The sequence below is a fragment of the Pipistrellus kuhlii genome, unplaced genomic scaffold (genome assembly GCF_014108245.1).
Source record: "Pipistrellus kuhlii isolate mPipKuh1 unplaced genomic scaffold, mPipKuh1.p scaffold_m20_p_16, whole genome shotgun sequence".
NCBI lineage: Eukaryota > Metazoa > Chordata > Mammalia > Chiroptera > Vespertilionidae > Pipistrellus > Pipistrellus kuhlii.
In genome coordinates this window covers 3028319-3049848 of record NW_023425471.1, presented here as the reverse complement: position 1 = coordinate 3049848, position 21530 = coordinate 3028319, and the positions used below count along the sequence as shown (strand labels likewise).

Sequence of the window (21530 nt, the reverse complement as noted above, 5' to 3'; positions counted from 1 at the left end):
TCATTGCAGAGTGAAAACATTCCACCAATACAGTCACTGCTTGCAGTTGGCCATCACTGAGTTGATTTTCCTACAGAATTATTGCGGACAGTTTACCTATTTCCCTTGCTTCTCAAAATTTCATGGCTTTCAGAATTTTCCTGCCTCACTGTTATCTCAGGTTCTTTGACACTGTTTTTAGCTTTCAGAGTTTGCATCCTGCTTTCTCCATTTTAATTTGAACACATTCATCTTATTTTCTGCCTCAGTGAATTGGAGTTGGATTACTCCCATTTTTGTCCTGAACCTGAGCTTCATTCAGGAAGTGACCTCAGTAGAGTTTTGTTGCTGCTTTTATTAAGGTAAGATTGTAGCTCTTTGTTCAGAGCCTTATGCTATGATGCTTCTTTTCTTGACTGGTTATTCTCCTACTGCCTGTGAGAAGTGAGTGTGTCTCAGCTTCTCAAATGTGGGAGGAGAAATTTCCTGATTCTCCCTCCCCATGTTACTTTCTTTAAAGTTTGTTATTGTAATGACTTGAATTCATCAACTACTTAACTTCTTAAAAGATTCTTGTATGATGAGTCACAACAATGGCCGTAAGGATCTACCTCTTTTTGATGTGGCGGGACCACAATCCATGATTTTCACAGACAGACAGCATCAGCACTGTCCCTCTGCTGGTCTTGATCTACACCCCATCACTGCTTTTTGACTGACTGCAACTTAAAGGCCTGCGCTCTAGGATCAAGCTGCTTGCATTTGTGTTCAGGTTCTATCGCTTCCCAAGGGAGTGAGGACTGACAATTGGTTTAACTTCTCTGGAACGCAGTCTCACAATCTGTATAATGGTGATAAAATATCTACCTCTAGATTGCTTGTAATGCTTACATGACACATTATCATGGAAAACATTTGCTTATAATAATTTTTCCTATGCCACAGTGATATGTACAGCTTTGGATAAGGGGAAGAGGTGCAAACTTTTTCACAGGCTTAATGACTGTAATTTCACCTGGACCTGGAAGACTTGTTTTTCTAGGTGAAGAAATGTTTCCCCTGTGTGAAGGTTTCACAATCACAGTCACCCAGACCCATGAGCCTTGCCATTTAAAGAGACTCCTCTCTTATCTGTGGCATGAATACCTACACCTTTTGAATGAGGACACTAATCCAGCTCCTGAAGATTTGCCAGGAGAACCACTGAAGTTTCTTTGGACTCTATGTTGCCATGATCCTATGGCCAGTGATAACCAGAGCTTGACATGGACACTCCTTGAGTTTCATACCTCGCAGAGGCATTTTCATTTCCTGGTGACCTTGCCTGAGGTTTGAACAGGTAAGTGGAAGGGAAGGAGGCACACAGTGAAGGCTGCCATAGAGCCAGTGCTCACCATGATAATCTCAGCAATAGAAACGGAACCTTTTGAAGTTTTTCCAAGCTACATCAGGAGAGTTAACCTGTGGAGTGGAAGGTAGTCTTATTATTTTAAAAACTAATTGTGTGAAATTTAAAACGTATCAGAAAGAAATGAATTTCCTAAATGCAAGGGCTAAGTCATTTATGTAGGAAGAGAAAATGTTACGCAAGTAGATAGTTTCTGTGAATATAAGTTTGAAATAAAAAAAAGCAGGGATAAGTCACTGTTCATGGAATTGTCTGACAAACAGATAAGTAACAACATTGCTTACACGATCCTTAATTTGAGCCTTCTTTGGTCACTGTAAAATTATAACACCTTCAGTGTGTTTTTAACAGCTTTTTAGGAACTTATTAACCAAATGTACAAGTTTTGATTTGGCCATAAAAGCTAGGAAAGCTAGGATTCTCTGGGATTAATGAATAACATTTGTTTATTTGATTTCCTTTAAAAATCATTTTAAAACATGCGGACATATCTGTCCTCTCCAGGATTAGCTTTCTATTGGTCCATCAGATTGTTTACTGTTTCTTCTTCCTTTTTTTTTCTGTCTTCCCCGCTCAGTGCCCAACCCAAGTTCAAAGGCTGATGAGAGAGAAAAACTCATGAGGTTTTGCTCTTGGGAAAGTTCTTCAGTGGATGGGATCTTGGCTCACAGGGAAAGATGTCAGGCTCGTTCTGGCTCTTTCTCAGCCTCGTTGCTGTAGCTGCGGCTCAATCCTCCACAACTGAGGGAGAAGCCAGGGAATTTTTGGATAAGTTTAACTCTAAAGCTGAAAACCTGTCTCATGAAAGTGCTCTTGCTTCTTGGGATTATAACACCAATATCACCGACAAGAATGCCCAAAAAATGGTGAGTGCGCATGGCTTCATATGAGTATTTATTGCTTCTTATGGGCTAAATTACTGCCCATCCAACTGAAAAAGAAAAATCAAAGAAGTGCCTTGAGCTGGGAAGTTGGATATTTGCCTCAGTATGTCTGATTTCAAAGTCCCAGATGACTAAACTTAATTGAACTTGGGGTTCATTTTGGAAAATTGTTACAGAGTAGTTCATGTGTCTCAGTTCAGATTCCTGGAAAACAGCGAACTTGCCTCATAAGGTTGCCACCATAATTGTCATCATTGTCAGGGTTTCAAAGCATTTCATGGAAATGCCATAAGTTAGTGATGTGAACAGGAATATCTAAAGACTCTCTAAAATAATATGGTAACTGAAAAATGCACCTAGAGGCTTGGTGAAAGAGCTAGATAGTAATTATCTAACAATTGGTGGGGTGAGGCTGGATTTAGGAATTTCTTAGTTCGCTGTCACAGAGCTCTCTCAGAGGGACTTGCAAAAGTCACAGAATCCACAAGGAGCCCTCCAGAAAAAATACAATTTAGACAGTTCTGACAAATCTCAGAATGTTCTGGGAAGCAAGCTGTTTTGTTAGACGAATATACAGGTTTAAGGTTTCTTCTCTTACGGACCCCAAAAGTATTCTTCTACATTTAGTGTTGGATATTGAGCAACATTATTTAAGAAATAATTTTGGGGGCACTTGTATGGCAATACATTCCTTCAGAAATGTAGTTCAGAAGTTTATTTTTTCAAATGATTAGTAAGTTTGTATGCTTAAATTAAATAACCGTTATTCACTGGACAAAATAACTCTGACACCTATTATTTTATTTGAAACCTGTAAACAGACTTTTTTTCTTCTACTTTTTCTAAAGCTCAAAGAAATCCAGGAGATTTTGACAGTCCAGTATTGTCAGAGAAGATCATGTTGTTGTTGTTTTTTTTTGTCTCATGTTTTTGTCATACCTCTTTTTCATCTCTTCATTGTTGCCCTTTTCTTATTTTTTATTTGATAGTTGTTGGAGGTGCTTGTAGTGTATTGTGTATTTGTTTGCATGCTCAGCTGAATGTCCTGTAGGTGGTGATGAAGGCATACTAGCATCATGCCTAAGAGCTCTAGAATCAGACAGTCAAACTCCAGATCCTGGCTCCACCACTTTCTAGCCAGTGAACTTGAACTAGTTCATTAACCTCTCTGCACCTTAGGTTTTTTGTCTGTAAAAAATAACCTAACTTTCGTAAGGTCATTGTGAAGACTGAATTAGTACACAAAACCACCAGGATAGGACTTGATGCTTGTGAGCATGGAAAAATAATAAGATACCATTGTCGTGAATGTGAGAGGGAGTTGTGATTGCTGACGAGACTTGTAACACTTTTGTTGAATGCCCAGAGGCTGAGAAGGCCTGTTATAGAGTGATATGTAGTGATGTTTCCTGAAATCATCTCTGAACCACTAAGTGCTATTACTTTTGAATGGCACCTATTGATCAGAGCAAAGGCCAGAGATGAAAGAACATAAACATGAAGTGTGGCCAAACTGCAGAAAGTCTGGGCCTCTTAAAGGAGAGTGAAAATATTTGAATGCAAGAAGCAAGCAGGGGCTCCATCTCTCTTTCCTCAAGCAGCGGTGAAGGGTGCACTGAGGTGCACTGTATGAGTTTACCTGCGGAGGGGAGTGATAGTCAGGGAAGGGAATGACTCTCCTATTCTCTTATCACATATGTATTGCTATGCCCCGACTACGGCAGGTGGTATGAGAGGTACTAAGATAAGCAAGATGCTTAGAAATGCTGCTGGTGGCCGTTTTAGAAATGAAGAATTTTCCCCCAAAGAGAGCAACTGGACTGATTTAAGGAGATCAGAAAGAATGAGGAGGGAAAGCAGAATTAGCTATCCAAAGCCTGACTCACAAAGAAAAAAAAATAGTCTGAGGGGGAACAAGAAAGGATGGCATGTTCCCAATTGTATTGACCCAATCTCTTCATGCTAGAAACATGGTCCTTTTGAAAACTCAAAAGAGAGAAATTTATAACCAATAGCAGGACATGCTATTTACACCATAGGTGGTAAAACTGGTAAGACTTGTAAAACGAGGCCGTTCATTTTTTCAATCTCCCCCACCCCGCCACCTCCCACCCCTTCGGCAAACATCAGCTTCTCTGTATCTATGGGTCTGTTTTTATTTCGTTTTGTTTAGATTTGACATATAAGTAAATTCATACAGTGTGTCTTTCTCTGTCTTATTTCACTTACTAGCCTCTAAGTCCATCCATATTATTGAGAATGGCAAGATTTTTTTTCCTGAGTAATATGAAAACCAGGCTATTCTTTAATCTAGAAAAGCGAGACACTGAAAGCTATAAATAGGTTCTTGAGATATTTAAGCAAATGTAACAATTGTAGCTACACTCCGGGTAAGGAAGTACGGTTAAGTACATTGAGGGACCCAGCTCTTTACTCTTTCCTATATCAATGCCCAAGGGTCTGTCACTTTGCAGTGTCCTTCCACCAAAAGTGATGCAAATGTGTTCATCATGTCACTTAATGAGATCCATGGGATGTTAGCAGACATGATGTAAGTGGAGGCTTCGAATGGACTAGAACGATGGGGCTTGTCTTTTGTTCCTTCGCTTTTGCTATGAAAACATGCCTGGGCTAGCCAGCTAAAGAATGAGAGACACATGAAGTAGTTGCCAGCAGGAATCACCCCCCAACCCCCAAAGTGGTAAGTTAATCAAGTCAATATCAGCAGAGCTGCCTGGCAACCTCTGTAATCCCAGGCAAATAAAAAATACACTATGCCCTGACCAGTTTGGCTCAGTGGATAGAGCTTCAGCCTGTGGACTGAAAGGTCCCAGGTTCGATTCCGGTCAAGGGCATGTACCTTGGTTGCAGGCACATCCCCAGTAGGAGGTGTGCGGGAGGCAGATGATCAATGTTTCTTTCTCATCAATGTTTCTAACTCTATTTTTTTCCCTTATTTTCTGTAAAAAAACCCCCAAAGAACAATAAAATATATTTTTTAAAAATGCACTTATATCTTTAAAGATTTTTGTTTTATTGTTATGTAATTTTATTGTAGCAATAGATACTATGGTAAAGGAAATTTGGGCCATATTTCAGAGTCAAAATATTGGGTTTGTCAGTCTATGAATCTGACCTAGCATGTTGATTTTTAGATCAAGTTGTGTGAACATACCTCAAAATAATAGAAGGCATCACAACTTGATCAGTGTAGTGTCCCAAATGCTCCCTACTTAGGCGAGTTCCATCAGATAGAGATAAGAAAAAAAGCTTGGTTCGAAACAGGTTTTCAAAGAGTTTAGAAATTCAGTAAAAATAAATTGTCAAGCACTTGCGATGTAATATATAATAAATTGCCCCTGTTATAGCAAATACGGTTTTCATGTTTGAGACTGAGTATTCACAATTAAACTGTAATTATTTTCTGAGTAAAATAATAGTACTTTTTTTTTTTTACACTGTCCCTTTTTTGCAAATTTATTGTTGGCTTGCTTTTTGACATAGAATCCATATAAAATCAAAAGGATTTATTTTTGCAGAAAGGGAAGGTCTCCTGGACAGTTTTATTTCTGGAACAGAGCAAAAGGATCCTATTGTGGCAGAGACATCCTGGTCCATTGTTCCAGTGATTGTCAGTAACTCCTAAAGCTGCCCTACGCAGCTGAAGAGGGTGTTGAAGAATGCCCTCTTCGAGCCTCCGAGGTCTGAAACAACCCTTAATAAATATTTCCTGAAGAGTTGTAAGAAACTGCAAAGAGAGAGCAGGACGCCCATAGTTAGCCTTTGGATGCTCTCTGGGGCTTCTTCAGCCCTTTGTTTCTGGGGCCCCCTAGAGTTCTCTGGCATTTCTGATTCTTAAACCTTAATTCTTTGCCATTAGGGCTGGAGTCACAGTGAACTTAGAACAGGGGAATTTTAACATGCTATTATATGCCCAAGAGAAGAATGTCAACTTCATATCTATCTCCAATGATTCTGTCCCACCCTCCCGGACACACACAAATACCTACACACAGGTACAGGTCGGGAGAAGCTCATTGTGCTGGAAATACAATGGAATTCAGGAAATCTGATGCTCTTAGGACTTCTGAGATGGCTCTTGATAACCTTGCTCAAGTCACTTACTTCTTAGTCTCTTGAAATGGAAGGGTGTAGATGTGAAAGATAATTCAGTAGATAACAATTTTTGAATGGATAAATTCCTCCTGTACACAATTAACATTGGTGAAGTGTATTAGAGGCCTTGCTCTTACTGGTTTCCTTTTGTCCTGAAAACTTGATAATGTCCCAGTTCAGTGATGTAATTTTGGTGAAATTAAGATCGAGCATCTCAACATGATAGGGTTAAATACACCCAAATTTAGCACAATTATTCACTGATCTAAGCACTCTGATTGGATGCCAGGCAACTACCAACTACACCTAGGGAGGGTGGTTTGATGATGAGTGACTGCTGCTGCCTCTTGGTATGCACCAGGTACCTGGGTAAAAGAGCATTGCATTAATTTGGCTAAATCCTTTGGGTTAGAGCAGTTCCATGGGGATTTCAGATCTCCTTATAGGACTTAGAGAATGAGGTGATTTTTAAAAAATTTGCTTTTACTATTGCAGGCTGTAACAACAGCTTTATTGTGATTTAACTTACGTGGCATAAAATTCACACATTTAAAGCATACAATGCAATGCTTTTTAGTATATTTACAGAATTGCAGGATCATTACCATTTCTAATTTTAGAACATTTAGCCACTCCAGAAATCAATCACCAATTATCAATCAACACTTTGGCCAATCTTGTTTTATTTTTCTCCTTGATCCACATTTATTGAATTATTTGAAGGAAACCCAAAACATCATATAGTTTTATGTGTATTTCAACTTGTGACTCTCAAAGTGAGAATTTTTACAACAACCTTAATAATACTGCCATGCCAAAAACTTAACAATGATTCCTCAGTATCATCATATAGTTTGTCAATAGTCAAATGGTCCCTACTGTCTCCTTTAAAAAAAATTTATCAGCTAGTTTATTTGAATCAGAATCCAACAAGGTCCTTTCGGTAGTTTTGATGGATGTATTTCAAGCCTTTTTTAATCTATAGAGTCCCTCTCTCATTTCCCCCCAATTTATTTGTGGAGAAATTGAATTGTTGGTCCTATAGAAACTTCCACTTTCTGAACTTGCTGAGTGTGCCCTCTCAGTGTTGCTTTACATGCTCTTTTGTCCTCTGTATTTCCTGTATTTGTATAGATCAGAGTTAAAAATCAGAACACTTTTTCTGTAACAGCACAGATAGTAAATATTTCAGACTGTGGGCTCTCCCACCTTTATCCTACTCTGCCATTGTAGTGTGAAAGCAGTAAGGCCAATATATAAATGAGTGTGAATATGTGACAATAAACTTTTATTTACAAAATAGATGGTGGTCAGAGTTCTCATATAGATACCTGATCAGACTCAGGTTTCACCTGTGTTATTTAACAAGTGTAGAAGTTGAATTTGCACTACTAGCATAGTGCAGGGAATTGTGAGTTGTCTTCAAAGTTGATTGAGAATAAAATTATTCCTATCATTTAGTATCAAAATTTTACCAGAAATTTTGCTTGACACTAAGTCATTCTGGATTGGGTGAATAAGGGTAGGGATTGAGAATTGAGTACTGGGTTGCATCAATGAGTCTGTGCTGTAGACAAAATTATTCTTTCTGTAGCTCTCTCCTTCTAACTCATGCATGTTAGACAGAAGACTAGAATGTGTCTAATGCAATCTAAGTTAGTGGTTAGAGAGCATTAGCTTTGGAGTAAATATATCTGAGTTGGTTCTTCCAGTTACTAGCTGTGTGACCTAGGTAAAGTTATTTGTCCACTCTGTGCCTCATTTTCATCATTTGTGAAATGGAGATAATTATAACTACCTCACAATATTGTTTGTGATAATTAATTGAGAAGTAGTTTCTGAGGGGTTGTTTGAGCTCAATAAAGAGAGAAATCATTTTCCATTTCTACTGCCACTTTTTCACCTCTTGTCTGATCCATTGTTGTCACTTCCATCATGTCAGATGCCTGCTTGGAACCCCTCAATGACTCCCTAGTATTCACAAGATAAAAGCAAAACTTCTTGGTCTGAAAAGTGCAGTCATGCCTGGAATCTGTATTACCAGTTATTTATTGTGTAAAAAATTACCACAACAGAGCGTCGGCCTGTGGACTGAAGGGTCTCAGGTTCAATTTCGGTCAAGGGCTTGTACCTTAGTTGCGGGCACATCCCTAAGTAGGAGGTGTGCAGGAGGCAGTTGATTGATGTTTCTAACTCTCTATCCCTCTCCCTTCCTCTCTGTAAAACTTCAATAAAATATATTTAAAAAATTACCACAAGCTTAGAAGCTTAAAGCAACACACATTTATTAACTCACAGCTTCTGTTAGTCATAAATCCAGGAAAAGTGTAGCTGACCTTCTGCTCCTGAGTCTCTAGTTGCCGTCAAGATCCTGGTTGGAGCTGTGGTCTTACCTGGGGCCTGACAGGGGATGAATCACTCCTAAGCTAATATGGCTAGTGGTAGCATTCAGATCTCTGTGTGCTGCTGCACTGAGATCCTTAGTTTCTTGCAGGATGTCAGCCAGAGGCCGCCATCCTTAATTCCTTGCCATGTGGTTATTTCCACAGGATAGTTCACAACATGGCATCTTGCTACATCCAAGTCAGCAAGGGACACAGAGTCCTCCAGCAAGATAAAAATTAATCTTATATGACATAAACATGTACATCCTATCTTCTTTGGTATATGCTACCGCTTACAAGTGGGTCCTGCTCACACTCAAGGGGAGGAGATCACACAAATGTGTACCACCAGGAAGTAGGAGTCGTGGGAATTATCTTAGAGTCTGTCCACCACGGGATCCAAGATCCATGTGCTGGCAGATGATTGCCAGCTCCACTATTATTTCTCTCAGACCCTCAAAACACACATGAAAAATGGATACAAAATGGTTTTCTATCTAATGTGATTGTTAAGAAGATCAAATGAGATAAATTATTTTGCAAAGTACTTTAATTCATCTAACTCCTACCTACTTTAAGGTCTGTCTTAGGTTCCACCTTCTCCATGAGGGCTTGGTCAAGTCTAGTTCTCTGAATGAATCTCTCTTTTCCTATAACTGAAACTGCTTCACTTACTCATAGTTTATATATATTATATGCTCTTATATATCATTAATGAAAAAATTCATGATGCATATCTTATCCATAAGATGAAACTCCAAGCAATGTAAGAACAAAGATGTTTTTCTATTAAGTGCTAAAATAGCAAACTTTCCTTAATCAATAAAGAGAGGGGGAAAAATTAGCGAACTTTTTTTTTTTTTTAATGCATAGGATGCATTGGGCACTCTACTAAGCATTTTCTTATTTGTTCATTCTTCTTATCCTTAAAACAATCCTTTGAAGTAAGTTTTATTATTACTCTAATTTTACAGATAAGGTAATTGCAGCTCAGAGAGGCTAAGTAATCTGCCCGAGGTCACGCAGCTAGTGGGTGGTGTTTGACTCCAGGAATGGAGCTCTTTCTTACTTGCCTCATATGCTACCACTTTTATATGGTCTAGAGAAGTACAATGTACAAAGTAACTGTTCACCGTAGTCTGATAAATGGAAATTTGTGCATTGAGGGAAGACTGCACTAGAGAAGTCTGTAGGAGTCCGTTTGCCCGCTAATGTTCAAGTCCTGGCATCATCACGTGCTTGTTAGTTTCTTTTGATGGTAAAAAATGAGCACGGCTATCAAATAGCCATATTCTGGACAACTTTCTTTGGGGAACATAATTTAAGATCACAATATCTGGTAAGTCATGGCACTATGGAGCTTACTGCAAACCAGTGCTCATTTCTCAAGGTTCCCATAGTCATGAGAGTCTGTATTCACAGTAAGCCCATGCTAAGCTCTACTAAGCTCTCCCTTGAACATTCACCCTTGAATCCCGATCAGCTCGCACATGTCACAGTGCTAAGACTATAAATTCCAGGGTCTTACAATGTGAATCATCTGTGAGAATTTACTTCTAGTTCTAGGGACAGGACTCTTGGGAAAACTAGGCAGTGGGCCAGGAAGAGAGAGTGACCAAGAGTGGCCTGGTCACTCTTAACCTAAGCCTCGACCTTCAGCAAAGTAGAGAACTAAAACACTTAGGAAATATTACATGCTCCACCAGATGTTTTTGGGACCGCATCTTCTATTCTATCTGTTCAAGTAGTGTCATTCTGCCTTTAATTTTATATTTTTGTCATTTCAGAATGAAGCTGACAGCAAGTGGTCTGACTTTTATAAAGAACAGTCCAAGCTTGCCCAAGCTTTTCCACTGCAAGAAATTCAGGATTCTACAATCAAGCTTCAATTGCAGATCCTTCAGCAAAATGGGTCATCAGTGCTCACAGCAGAAAAGAGCAAACGAGTATGTGAACATTCTAGCATTGATCTCAAGAGTTGAAATATCGGGGAATAGTAAACATTCATATCACCCATGGCTGCTTCCTTTATCTGCAAAGAGTGGCATGCTGACATTAAAAAGAGCTCTGGGCTTAGAATCTTTTTGAGAGTGAAAGAAGACATGTAATAATTATGTTAGGACACAGAGAAAAACTGGGATTGTTTGGGCGCTGTGGTGTATATGGACACCCTAAACAGAGATTATCTTTCTGAGGACCAGGCAGCCTGAATAATATACTTAGTCTATGTCTGTGGTTCATAATTGTGGATGATTTTTGCCTCCCAGGGACATTTAAAAATGTCTGGAGACATTTTTGGTTGTCACAACTTGGGAGAGGTGATATTGGCATCCAGTGGGTAGGGATGCTGCTAAACATTCTGCAATGCACAAGACATCCCCAAACAACAAATAATTATCTGGTCTAAAATGTCAATAGTGCCAAGCTTGAGTAGCTCACATTGTAGTCTAATCCTTTCCTCTTTTCATTCTTGACTCTCCTCTGCAAACTCTTTAGCAAGTGGCTAAGAACCTCAGCTCAAACTTCTTTAGGGATGGGGGGTTCACTTCTTTCCAAGACATCAGTTTCACATCTGATTTCCTCTAATTGATGGAATGATATTCACTCCATTGAGTAGTAGGGGATGTACCTACACACTGTTCTGCCATCAAAAGCCAAATTGCTCTTTCCTATAATAGTCTTTAAATAAATAAAAGCTGCTAATATATATATATTTTTTAACTAGTTGAGTCCTTTTTCTCTCTAGGCTAAACATAGCACTTTGAGTTGGTTCTGGTCTGCATAGAGGTGAGCAGCAATGTAACATTCTGCACTTTGTGCTCTATATATGCCAAGACAATCTAGGTCTTATTGTTTGATTGTGTGTTTTGTTTGTTTTTTGACAAATTCCATGGTTTTGACTCATATCAATGTCATTGTCAATGAAGTCTCCAAATGTTCTAAAGGGATACTTTTAAAATTCTATTCTTAGGTGGCTAGTTTGTGCAAAATTGAGAAAGCCTATATTTGCCCCTATTTCATTCCATCTCTCTTGCCCAGGAGTCAATAAACTTTTATACAAAGGTAAAGATAACAAATATTTTAGGTTTTGTGGGCTGTATTGTCTCTGTCACAATAAGTTAATTCTGCTGTTGTAGTGGGAAATCAGCCATAGCTAATGCATAAACAAATAGGCATGTTTTTTATAAACTTTATAAAAAACAGGAAGCAGATAGGATTTGGTCTGCAGATCATAGTTTAAGACCCTTCGTCTAATCTATTGAAATATTTGGCTATTTAACATCAAAGTCTTATTTCTTAGTTGCTTTTCCTCTGGAACTCTGTGTTCTAATCTGCATCTATAAAAAGAAAAAAAATGCATGAGAAGAAGAAAGATGAAACCATATGGCCTGTATCTTCTTACAAGTTGAGATTTATTATTTTGCATTCTTTGGATTCACTTACTAACTAGGTGTTAATCCACATTATCTTGTCCATTCCATGCTTCCCCATCTTTCCCACAAAGATATCGTGTGAAACTTTGCCCATTGATATGGTCTATCCTAGCTGGAACCGGACATTCTATTTTTAAAAGATCCAGATACTTCTAATGTGCAGCCAGGATTGAAAAGCATGAAATGCGTGTAAGAGCTTAAAGTGTTTGGGAAGAGGGGAGACTCAAAGATGCATGAATTCAATGGAAAGGAAGAAGGGAGAGAGTTGAACATGGTAGATGTTCAATAAATGTGCACTCAGTGGATGCGGAATGTAATAACAATTGCACTTTGTGCATGCGAAGGTGAGAAATGTTTTTGGGATTTTAGTACATCTGTTTATTTTAATCACTTCACATATATTTATTACTGATTTCTAAATTACTAGTTGATTCCTTTGAAGTTTTAAGCATGGAATCTATTTTATGTCTTAGGATAGCAACTCTTGTAGCAGAATAAAAGAATAATGGAAGCGGGAAATAGGAAAAGGGGAAACAGGGTATTTCATCTGGTATTTCTTAAATCATCTGTGGGAGAGAACCAGCCCTCCCTCCCTTCTTCCCTTCCTCCCTTTCTCCTCTTCTTTTATTACCAATCTATCGCATGCCTAGATGTCATGGAAATATTAAATGGTCTTACAAGTTTATAAACATTGATTCAGTTACTGTACTTATCATATAATGGAAACAAACCATTTGCTGCCTTGCACTGATTCATGGACCATATTTTGAGTAGCACCGCTTTACTCTATTATGCTACTCCCCTTTACACTCTAACTACAGGGTACAGTTTAAACTTTTCAGTGTGACAGAAAAGGTTCCTAATAATCTGGATCCTGCTTATCTCTCCATTCCCATGTCCTTCAACCAGCACTACTATTCTAGTTTCCTTCAACATGTCATCACTCCCTGAAAAGGCCGTATCTTTCCCAACCTCCTTCCACCTTTTAGGCTCTGCCCTCCATCTCTCTTTTCTGCTTCTCTTCCAAGACAGAGCTCTAATTTGCCTTCCTCTTTGAAGCCATTACTGAATCTCCTCCTCATACTCCCGCATTACTTTTTGGTGACAGCGATAGCCCATATCGCTCTGTTATATAATTATAGTGCCATGGCTCCCTCCTTGTCCCATGTCTGTGGGGTCCTTGAGGACCAGTGACTTGTTCATGTCAGAACTGTCAGAGTGTAGAACATAGTAGATGTTTAATAAATGTGCGCTCAGTGGATGTGGAATGTAATAACAATTGCACTTTGTGCATGCGAAGGTGAGAAATGTTTTGGGGATTTTAGTACATCTGTTTATTTTAATCACTTCACATATATTTATTACTAGTTTATAAGGCTCTGTTGATAACTGATGGTGAGGAGATTTAACTGAGAGATTCCTGCCCTGCATCGAAAGATACTTGGCAAAGAAGTTGTGAACTGCTGTATTTGGATTCATAAAAAAAAAAAAAAATCATATGGCTAACAGGACATCTTTACATTAGAATTTTCTTTTGCATATCTCTCATTTTTATCAGTGTTTATTATCTTTAATTTGCAGTTGAGCACAATTCTAACTACAATGAGCACCATCTACAGTACTGGAAAAGTTTGTAACCCAAATAATCCACAGCAGTGCTTCACACTTTCAGGTAAGCTATTAATTTTGAGCAGTGCTTATTATATTCACTTTTCCCCAAAGTTTTAAAAATGAAATTGATGTTAGATAATGGCATTGTGCTTTTTCACATGGATAATCCAAAGGTGAGAAGATTCCAAATATGTGATGCAGCACATAGACAAACTTAGCATTTAACAAAACTACATTTGTAAAGTCTATCATATTCAAGTAACTTAATTAAGTTAACAGTTAAATGATGCCAATGGTTTATTTTCTCCTCAAATATTTTGGAACTATAATAAGAATGAGGAAATTAATGAATCATGATATTTCATTTTATAACTTTATGACCTTATGTCTGCCAGCCTTACTTTAAATTCTTGAAGGTTCATGTAATTGTTTACAAATAAAAATTTTGCCAATGCATGTTTATTTCCCTTTGGGTGCTTTGCAATAACAGGCTTGGAAGACATAATGGAGAAGAGCAAAGATTATCATCAAAGGCTCTGGGTTTGGGAAGGCTGGAGGTCTGAGGTCGGCAAGCAGCTGAGGCCATTATATGAAGAGTATGTGGTCCTGAAAAATGAGATGGCAAGAGGAAACAGTAAGTTTGCTGGTCTTTGAGGTCATGATTTTTTTCTCCCCTCATAGATTCCCAAGGCTGCCCTTTGACATAAGGTATATCCCTACATTCAGGATCCTCTGATGAATAATTCATGTTGCCTTTCTCAAAGAAGAAACTACTAGGGAATAAGGAAAGGTGAATTGACATTCTATAGTTAAAGAGCTCAACTACAGGGCTTCAAACAAATCAGTTGTCTGGGAAGGTCTCAGGCCCACAAGGTTCCTGAGCTTGTTTGGGGATTAAATAGGAATTCTGTTTCTCAGAAAGAATGAGAAACAGAGACAGTCTCTCACCTGAGCTCCCATCTAGCTACAATTCATTCTCAAAAGTCATTTGTGTGTTTACCTCAGGGTGGTGTCACAGAAAGAAAAAAAAAATCAGATTAATTAAGGCTGGAAACTCATAACATTCTGCAGTTGTAATAATAACTCAAATCATGTGGTCATAAAAATCTTAACATGGGGAGGAATTCTCATCTTTCTTAACTTATGCTCCTGCCTGGGTAATGAGCTGAAGCCCATGGCATTATGAATAACTTTATTGGGTTGAGCAAGAAAGAATTTTTTCATCTGTGGTTTCCAAATATTTTTCACTGATACATAAACTCATATTCTCAAGGTATAGATAAGCTGGAGACAGTAACTCATCACCATATTCTTCTATCCAAATATTTGTTTTTCTCCTCATCTTCCTGATCATTCATTGCCAATGTGCCTGAAAAAGTAAAGATTATTATTATAATATACATTTGCAAACTTTATTAGCTAATAACTTAACACAAGCTCATGTTTCCTGATGATGAGATACTACATAAAATGTAAAGAGATGTACTGTTTATACATATGATTTGCAAATAAATATAGGCACACTGTAGCAATGTCTAAGATGAGTTGGGTTGGATTTTTAAATATATGAGCGGGAATTTAAAAATGCAGATGCAATCACATATTTTAAAGCTAAAGATGTAAACTGACCTATGGAGAGAGTAGAGACCCAGGGTTAGGAAAGTAGGAGTGTGCTCCTGTGCCTTACTAGTTGTGTGCAACCTTGGACAAATGATTTAATCATCTAAAAACAGGCTGTTAATCTGCACAGTGGGCATTATAATAATGTCAATCTTGTAGAGTGTTTGAGTGTATTAGATGAGATAATGCAGTTAAATTTCTGACACAGAGCAAGTGCTTAACAGACATGAGCTAGTGTCATTATTCGTTTGTATTCCTTTCAGTTGATATTTAGAAGGGCAGTAAAAAAATGTGACATATCTTTGGATTTTTTTTTTAGCCTCCAGGCAAGGCTAATACATATATACATTGTGCTTTTACTCTTTCTTTCCCTTGTGTTTTTCTAAACAGATTACAAGGACTATGGGGATTATTGGAGAGGAGATTATGAAACAGAGTGGGGAGATGGCTATAACTATAGCCGCAACCACTTGATGGAAGATGTGGACCGTATCTTTTTAGAGGTAACTAAGGAATTGTACCCAGAGACAGATGTAGGGCAGTGCTCAGGAGAAGGGAAGGTGACAAAAGGCATTCTGGCTTGTTCTAACACACTGGTCAGTCATTCCCAGGCCTCATAGTTATGTCATATTAGAGCTTGAAAGTATTTTACAGAATAACAGGACAATTCCTACAGATGATCAGTATTACTCTACTCCCCCTCTCTCCCACTTTTCAGCCACTAACCAGAAATTACCAACAGCAAGATTATAAGAAAGGAACAGTCTTTTAGATTATGAGAAGGCATGGTCTTTGTGAGCTACCTAGGGCAGCATTGTCATCCTCTGTTAGCAGATCCTTTCTCAGGACAATTGGTACTATTGCTTCCTTATCTTTATAGGAAAGAGCGAGTCTATGAGTCTAAGTACCCTATGGACACTTCTTAATGTCTCCCTCTTCCTTCATTTTGATCCCCACATCTCCTTATTTCTGAGCCTTCAAACTTCTTATGTGTAGTTACTCTGTCTATCCATAGTTGGGCAGAGCTATAAAAAAAAAAATGAAAGCAGGACAAATATCCCCGCCCCCCCCCAAATAAAGAGAAGTGGGCAAAATATTTTAATAAGTATATCATCAAAGAAATGGCAAATAAGCAAGTAAAGCATTATTAGGAAAATTAAAACTATAATTAAAAACGACTACACACCCACGAGAATAGCTGTAATTAAAAAAAGACTGACAGCCTGGCCAGCATGGCTCAGTGGTTGACTGTCGACCTATGAACCAGAGGTTGCTGTTTAATACTCAGTCAGGGCACATGCCCAGGTTGCAGGCTCCATTTCCAGTGTGGGGCATGCAGGAGGCAGCTGATCAATGATTCTCTCTCATCATTGATGTTTCTCTCTTTCTCTCTCTCCCACTCCCTTCCTATTTGAAATTAATAAAAAATATATTTAAGAAAAAGACTGATAGTACCAAGTATTGGTGAGGATATGAAGATACTGGAGCTCTCATACCCTGCTGACAGAGATGTCAAATGGTACAGTCACTTTGAAAAATAGTTTGACAACTTAAATGTTAAACATACACTTTCCATATAACTAAGTTATTCTTGGGTGTCTATATGAGAGAAGTGAAATATATATCCATACAAAGACTTATATGTGAATATTCATGGAAGCATTATTCATAGTAGCCCTAAAGTGGAAACAATCTAATCATCCCACAACTGGCGAATTTTATCCATGAGATAGTAAATGAAGCAGACTCTAGTGTATTCATACAATGAAATGTTTATCAGTAATAAAAAGGAATGATCTACTGATGCATGCAATATCATGGATGAACCTCAAAAACATTATGTTAAGTGAACGAAGACAGACACAGAAGGTCACATATTATATAGTTTCATTTATATGAAATGTCCAGACCAGGGAAAACTACAGAGACAGAATCAGTTCAGTTACCTAGTGCTGAGGGTAGAAGTGGAATAAACTGCAAATGGGGGTAAAACTGGGTGGTGGGAATGGTTGCTCAACAATATAAATGTTCTAAAACTCATGAAACTATACACTTAAAGATGGGTAAATTTTATCTTGTGTAAATGATATTTCAATTTAAAAACAAAGGAAGTAGATAACATCTTAGAAATGAATATTTTTGCATCTGCTTTTATTTTGGAACCTGTATATCTTCAGGTGTGCTTATTGCTTTATGCAATGAAGCTAGTTATCATCAGCATCTGGAAAGAAGGAATACTTTCAAACTCTCCATAATATTTGAGAGGAAAAGAAATGAAACTTTAGGGACATTCTACTTGTCTAAATAAGCTTCTATTTTTAGTGTTGAGGATTGGAAATAGGAACCAGCTTCTCTTGGTCTTAAACTTTCTTCCTGGGCTTTTCAGATTAAACCATTATATGAACAACTTCATGCTTATGTCAGGGCAAAGCTGATGAATGCCTATCCTTCCCGTATCAGTCCGACTGGATGCCTCCCTGCCCATTTGCTTGGTAAGAAACTCCACCAATTCTTCGTATACTTTGCTCTATGCTATTTCCACTAATAAAGTTCTTTTATGGAGTGAGGACCAACATAAAACTTTTGGAAAATTCTGTGAATGGAATTAATAACATCATAGAAATTATATTTTGAAAGCACTGTCTTCAATAGAAAATTATTTTGAAATCATTATTGCATTACTTTATTTTGTACATAAACAGTTATTATGTTGGCTACAATTCGAAGGATAAAGGGGTGATTAAGACAATTAGAGAAGGAATGCCAAGTTCAAATAAGAGTGTGAATGGGGAAAATAAGTCTTATTCAAGTTGGTTGGCTAAGCTTTTGAAGTGAATTTGGGATCTTAGTATCATATTGTCAGAAGAATGAAGCTCAGTAGTCAGCCATGAGAGAAAGGCTTCTAGAATTAAGGTATGGCCTGAGCTAAAGCTTTGTAAGTTCTTTCTTAACTGTAGCAATTACTTTTGCTGGAAAGTACTTGGTTTGGAATCACATGAGTATGTATGAAGTCTTTATAATGAAGGAAGATGCCTAGCTTAGGAGAAAAATCAATCTTCCTAAAACCTTGGATCCTGCCACAGAGCCTTTGTTGACTATACAAGACTTAGGGCCCTTAATTGAACCTGCTAATTTCCCTCCAGAAAATGACTATCCTCCACTTCCCTCACCATCACCCCAGAAGCTGAAAAATTCATGTCATGTATACATAGTATTACTACTGCAGTCAAGCTAAATTAATGGCAGCAAATTCTCCAAGACCAAGCCTTGTTCAGCAGAAGAGAATATGAACAAAGGACTTGTGGAGACTTTTTACTCTAAAACAATATGTATAAAATACTCTCTACAATGTCTTTGCCAGGAGTTCTTCAGTAATTCAGTTTCTGCTTAAACCTACCTGGTGTGATGTAGCTTTTTCTTTCTTCCAAGGCAGAAATGGCATTGCTTCATGGCATTAATTATAAGAAATGGCATTGCTTCATGGCATTAATTATAAGAAATGTTTACTTTGTGTGGAACTGAATTAACACCCCCTATTGCCTTACATTCGTTACACCTAATTCCATGTTAGGAGGTTACCTAGGGTATATCCATCCTTCTTTTACAAAATGGCCTTTAAGATATTTGCAAATAGCCATCATAGAAGACATAACATAGTATCTGGCATAAGAATATGTACTCAGTATACTTTTGTGAGCATTATTGTTATCATCATGCATACACTATTTTCCTATTTTAAGTTAAATGTCAAACAGAATTTTTAAACCATTCTTTTAAAATATCACTTTTCTATTTGTTCTCCTTTGGATAAGCCATCCCTTGTTGGTGTCACTCTTCAAATATCAAGCTCAGAACCACAGTTATTTTAATGAGGTTTAGCCAACATAGAGTAAAAATGGAACCATGGCTTCCTTTGTTCTAGATACTTTGATTCTATTCATTTACGTTATAGTCACATTTGGGTTTTGGAAGCAATGTCATACTGTTTGCTGGGTCCCTTTTGGACTGTGTTTCAGCCTTATGTCACATATCACATATTTCCACAGTGAATAGATATCTTTTTCTTTAAAATGTGACTTCATTGGATCATTCTTTGTATAGTTAAGTTGCCCTATCTTTTGATGTCAAGATTCTGGTCCTGCTATTAGATTGACTTGTTCTACATCCATCTTCCCTTTTAGGGCCTGGCCTTGAAATTCATTTTAACGTTTATTTGAGATGTTTGAAAAATTACCCAGTTAAGTGTATTACTCTATTATAGGAATAAAAGTGAAATGTAATCACTAATTACTAGAGGTCGCTGAATGATGATCCTATATGATCTCTCTTGAATCCAAAATTAAGGATTACTAATAGTTTAATTTGTAGTATTTTTGCCCCTTGGATGGTAAATTCAATAAATATGCTTCTAATCTATATTAGCTATGATGTTCCACATATTTAGTAAATTTTGCTTTTTAAACCTTAAATGGGAGAAACTGGGATGATTCCCTAACAAGTTTTGCCTAACTACAAAATCTTCCGCCATTTTAACCTTTTAGAGGAGATAGAAAAAGATGGGAGTTTTGAAACTAAAATAAGAGAAAAAGAGATAGTGAAAAGAAAGCACAGAAATTAGATTAAATGTAGAATACTAAGTGACCTGTTTATCAATCTCACCTCATGTACTATGTAAATATCAGTTCTGTACTTCTGCTGTCCTTTCTGTGTATTAACAAAATCTTTTTTTTTTAATAGGTGATATGTGGGGTAGATTTTGGACAAATCTGTACAATCTGACAGTCCCCTTTGAACAGAAACAAAACATAGATGTTACTGAAACAATGAAGAAACAGGTAAGAAGAAGAGACCTTGGAAATAACATCTCAATCCTTCACTTCATTTCTTTTTAGGCTATCTTTCTCTTCTAGCTAACAGATGCTAATTGTTCTATGAAACTATATAAATAAAAAAATTTCAAGCTAGTTAAATGTATTCCTCATGTAGCTATCTCTTCATGGAAAAGTGGTTTACAATTTCAATGGCATCAAGTACCTTGAATAATAGGTAGGGTATTGATCTCACTGAGAGATATTAAAAATGAAGAGGACCTAAGTTTTCCATTAAACAGTGACATGTGTAATTATCAACTGTCTGGCCACACTCTTTCCAAAGTTAGTCATTACTAAGCAATCAGTTAATAATCTCAATGAAAAAAATAGGACATCATTAGATAATTTTTGCATACTTAAAATTTATTATTAAAATATTGCAAGAGTATTTAAAATAATTTTAAAATTACCTTTCTGTTACCATTTTGGTATAATTGTTTAACTTCTTTGTGTTCCCTTATATTGATGACATTATAATATATTATTAAATTCAAATAATCGTCTACATTTCTGGGTAGAATTCATAGTCATACTTCTATTGGCTGTGTAAAATTTCTTCAGATAGTTGCACCATAACTTACATTTTAGATATTGCTGGACTTTTTTGCTTATTAATAATTTTAAATCTGCTGAAACCAGTTTGGCTCAGTGGTAGAGCATTGGTCTGCGGACTGAAAGGTCCCAGGTTCGATTCCGGTCAAGGGCATGTACGCTGGCTGCGGGCACATCCCCAGTAGGTCGATGGTCGATGTTTCTCTCTCATCGACGTTTCTGGCTCTCTAGCTCTCTCCCCTCCTCTCTGTAAAAAATCAGTAAAATAATTTTAAATCTGTAAGCAAATCTGTAAGCAATGAACATTTTCTCATATATAACATACTTCCCATGCTCCTGGGAAAAGTCCACAGCTGAATAAAAACATGAAACTGTTTTTATTTTATAGTTGAGCAGTAGCAGAGGCCTATCTTTATGTTATCCCCTTAGCTTGTCTACAGTGTTTTTACACCCACCATATCTCCTAATGTTACCTTTACAGTAAACCTCTGGGATGATCAGAACAGGTATTGTGATAAATATATATATATATTGATAGTTCTATATTGTAGTCAAGAAAACAGAGGCTCGGGTAAATGATTTGCTAAAGTAAAAAGGAGTCAGTGGCAACTAAGGTATGAACTCAGAGCTCCTAATATTTCCAGTGTAGTTTTCTATTCATTCATTCTTTA

General features: G+C 37.4%; 1 protein-coding gene across 1 annotated transcript in view; it reads left to right on the top strand.

Annotated features, from left to right (window-relative positions):
* Positions 1 to 1980: 1980 nt before the first annotated feature.
* The window catches only part of ACE2 (angiotensin converting enzyme 2), a 38905-nt gene continuing 19355 nt past the window's right edge, over positions 1981 to 21530 (top strand). The window contains exons 1-7 of the mRNA XM_036439529.2: positions 1981 to 2253; positions 10559 to 10717; positions 13787 to 13877; positions 14307 to 14450; positions 15827 to 15939; positions 17823 to 17928; positions 20174 to 20271. Of these exons, the coding sequence (XP_036295422.1) occupies positions 2065 to 2253; positions 10559 to 10717; positions 13787 to 13877; positions 14307 to 14450; positions 15827 to 15939; positions 17823 to 17928; positions 20174 to 20271 (900 nt within the window). The 5' untranslated portion in view covers positions 1981 to 2064. The remainder of the gene's footprint in view (positions 2254 to 10558; positions 10718 to 13786; positions 13878 to 14306; positions 14451 to 15826; positions 15940 to 17822; positions 17929 to 20173; positions 20272 to 21530) is intronic.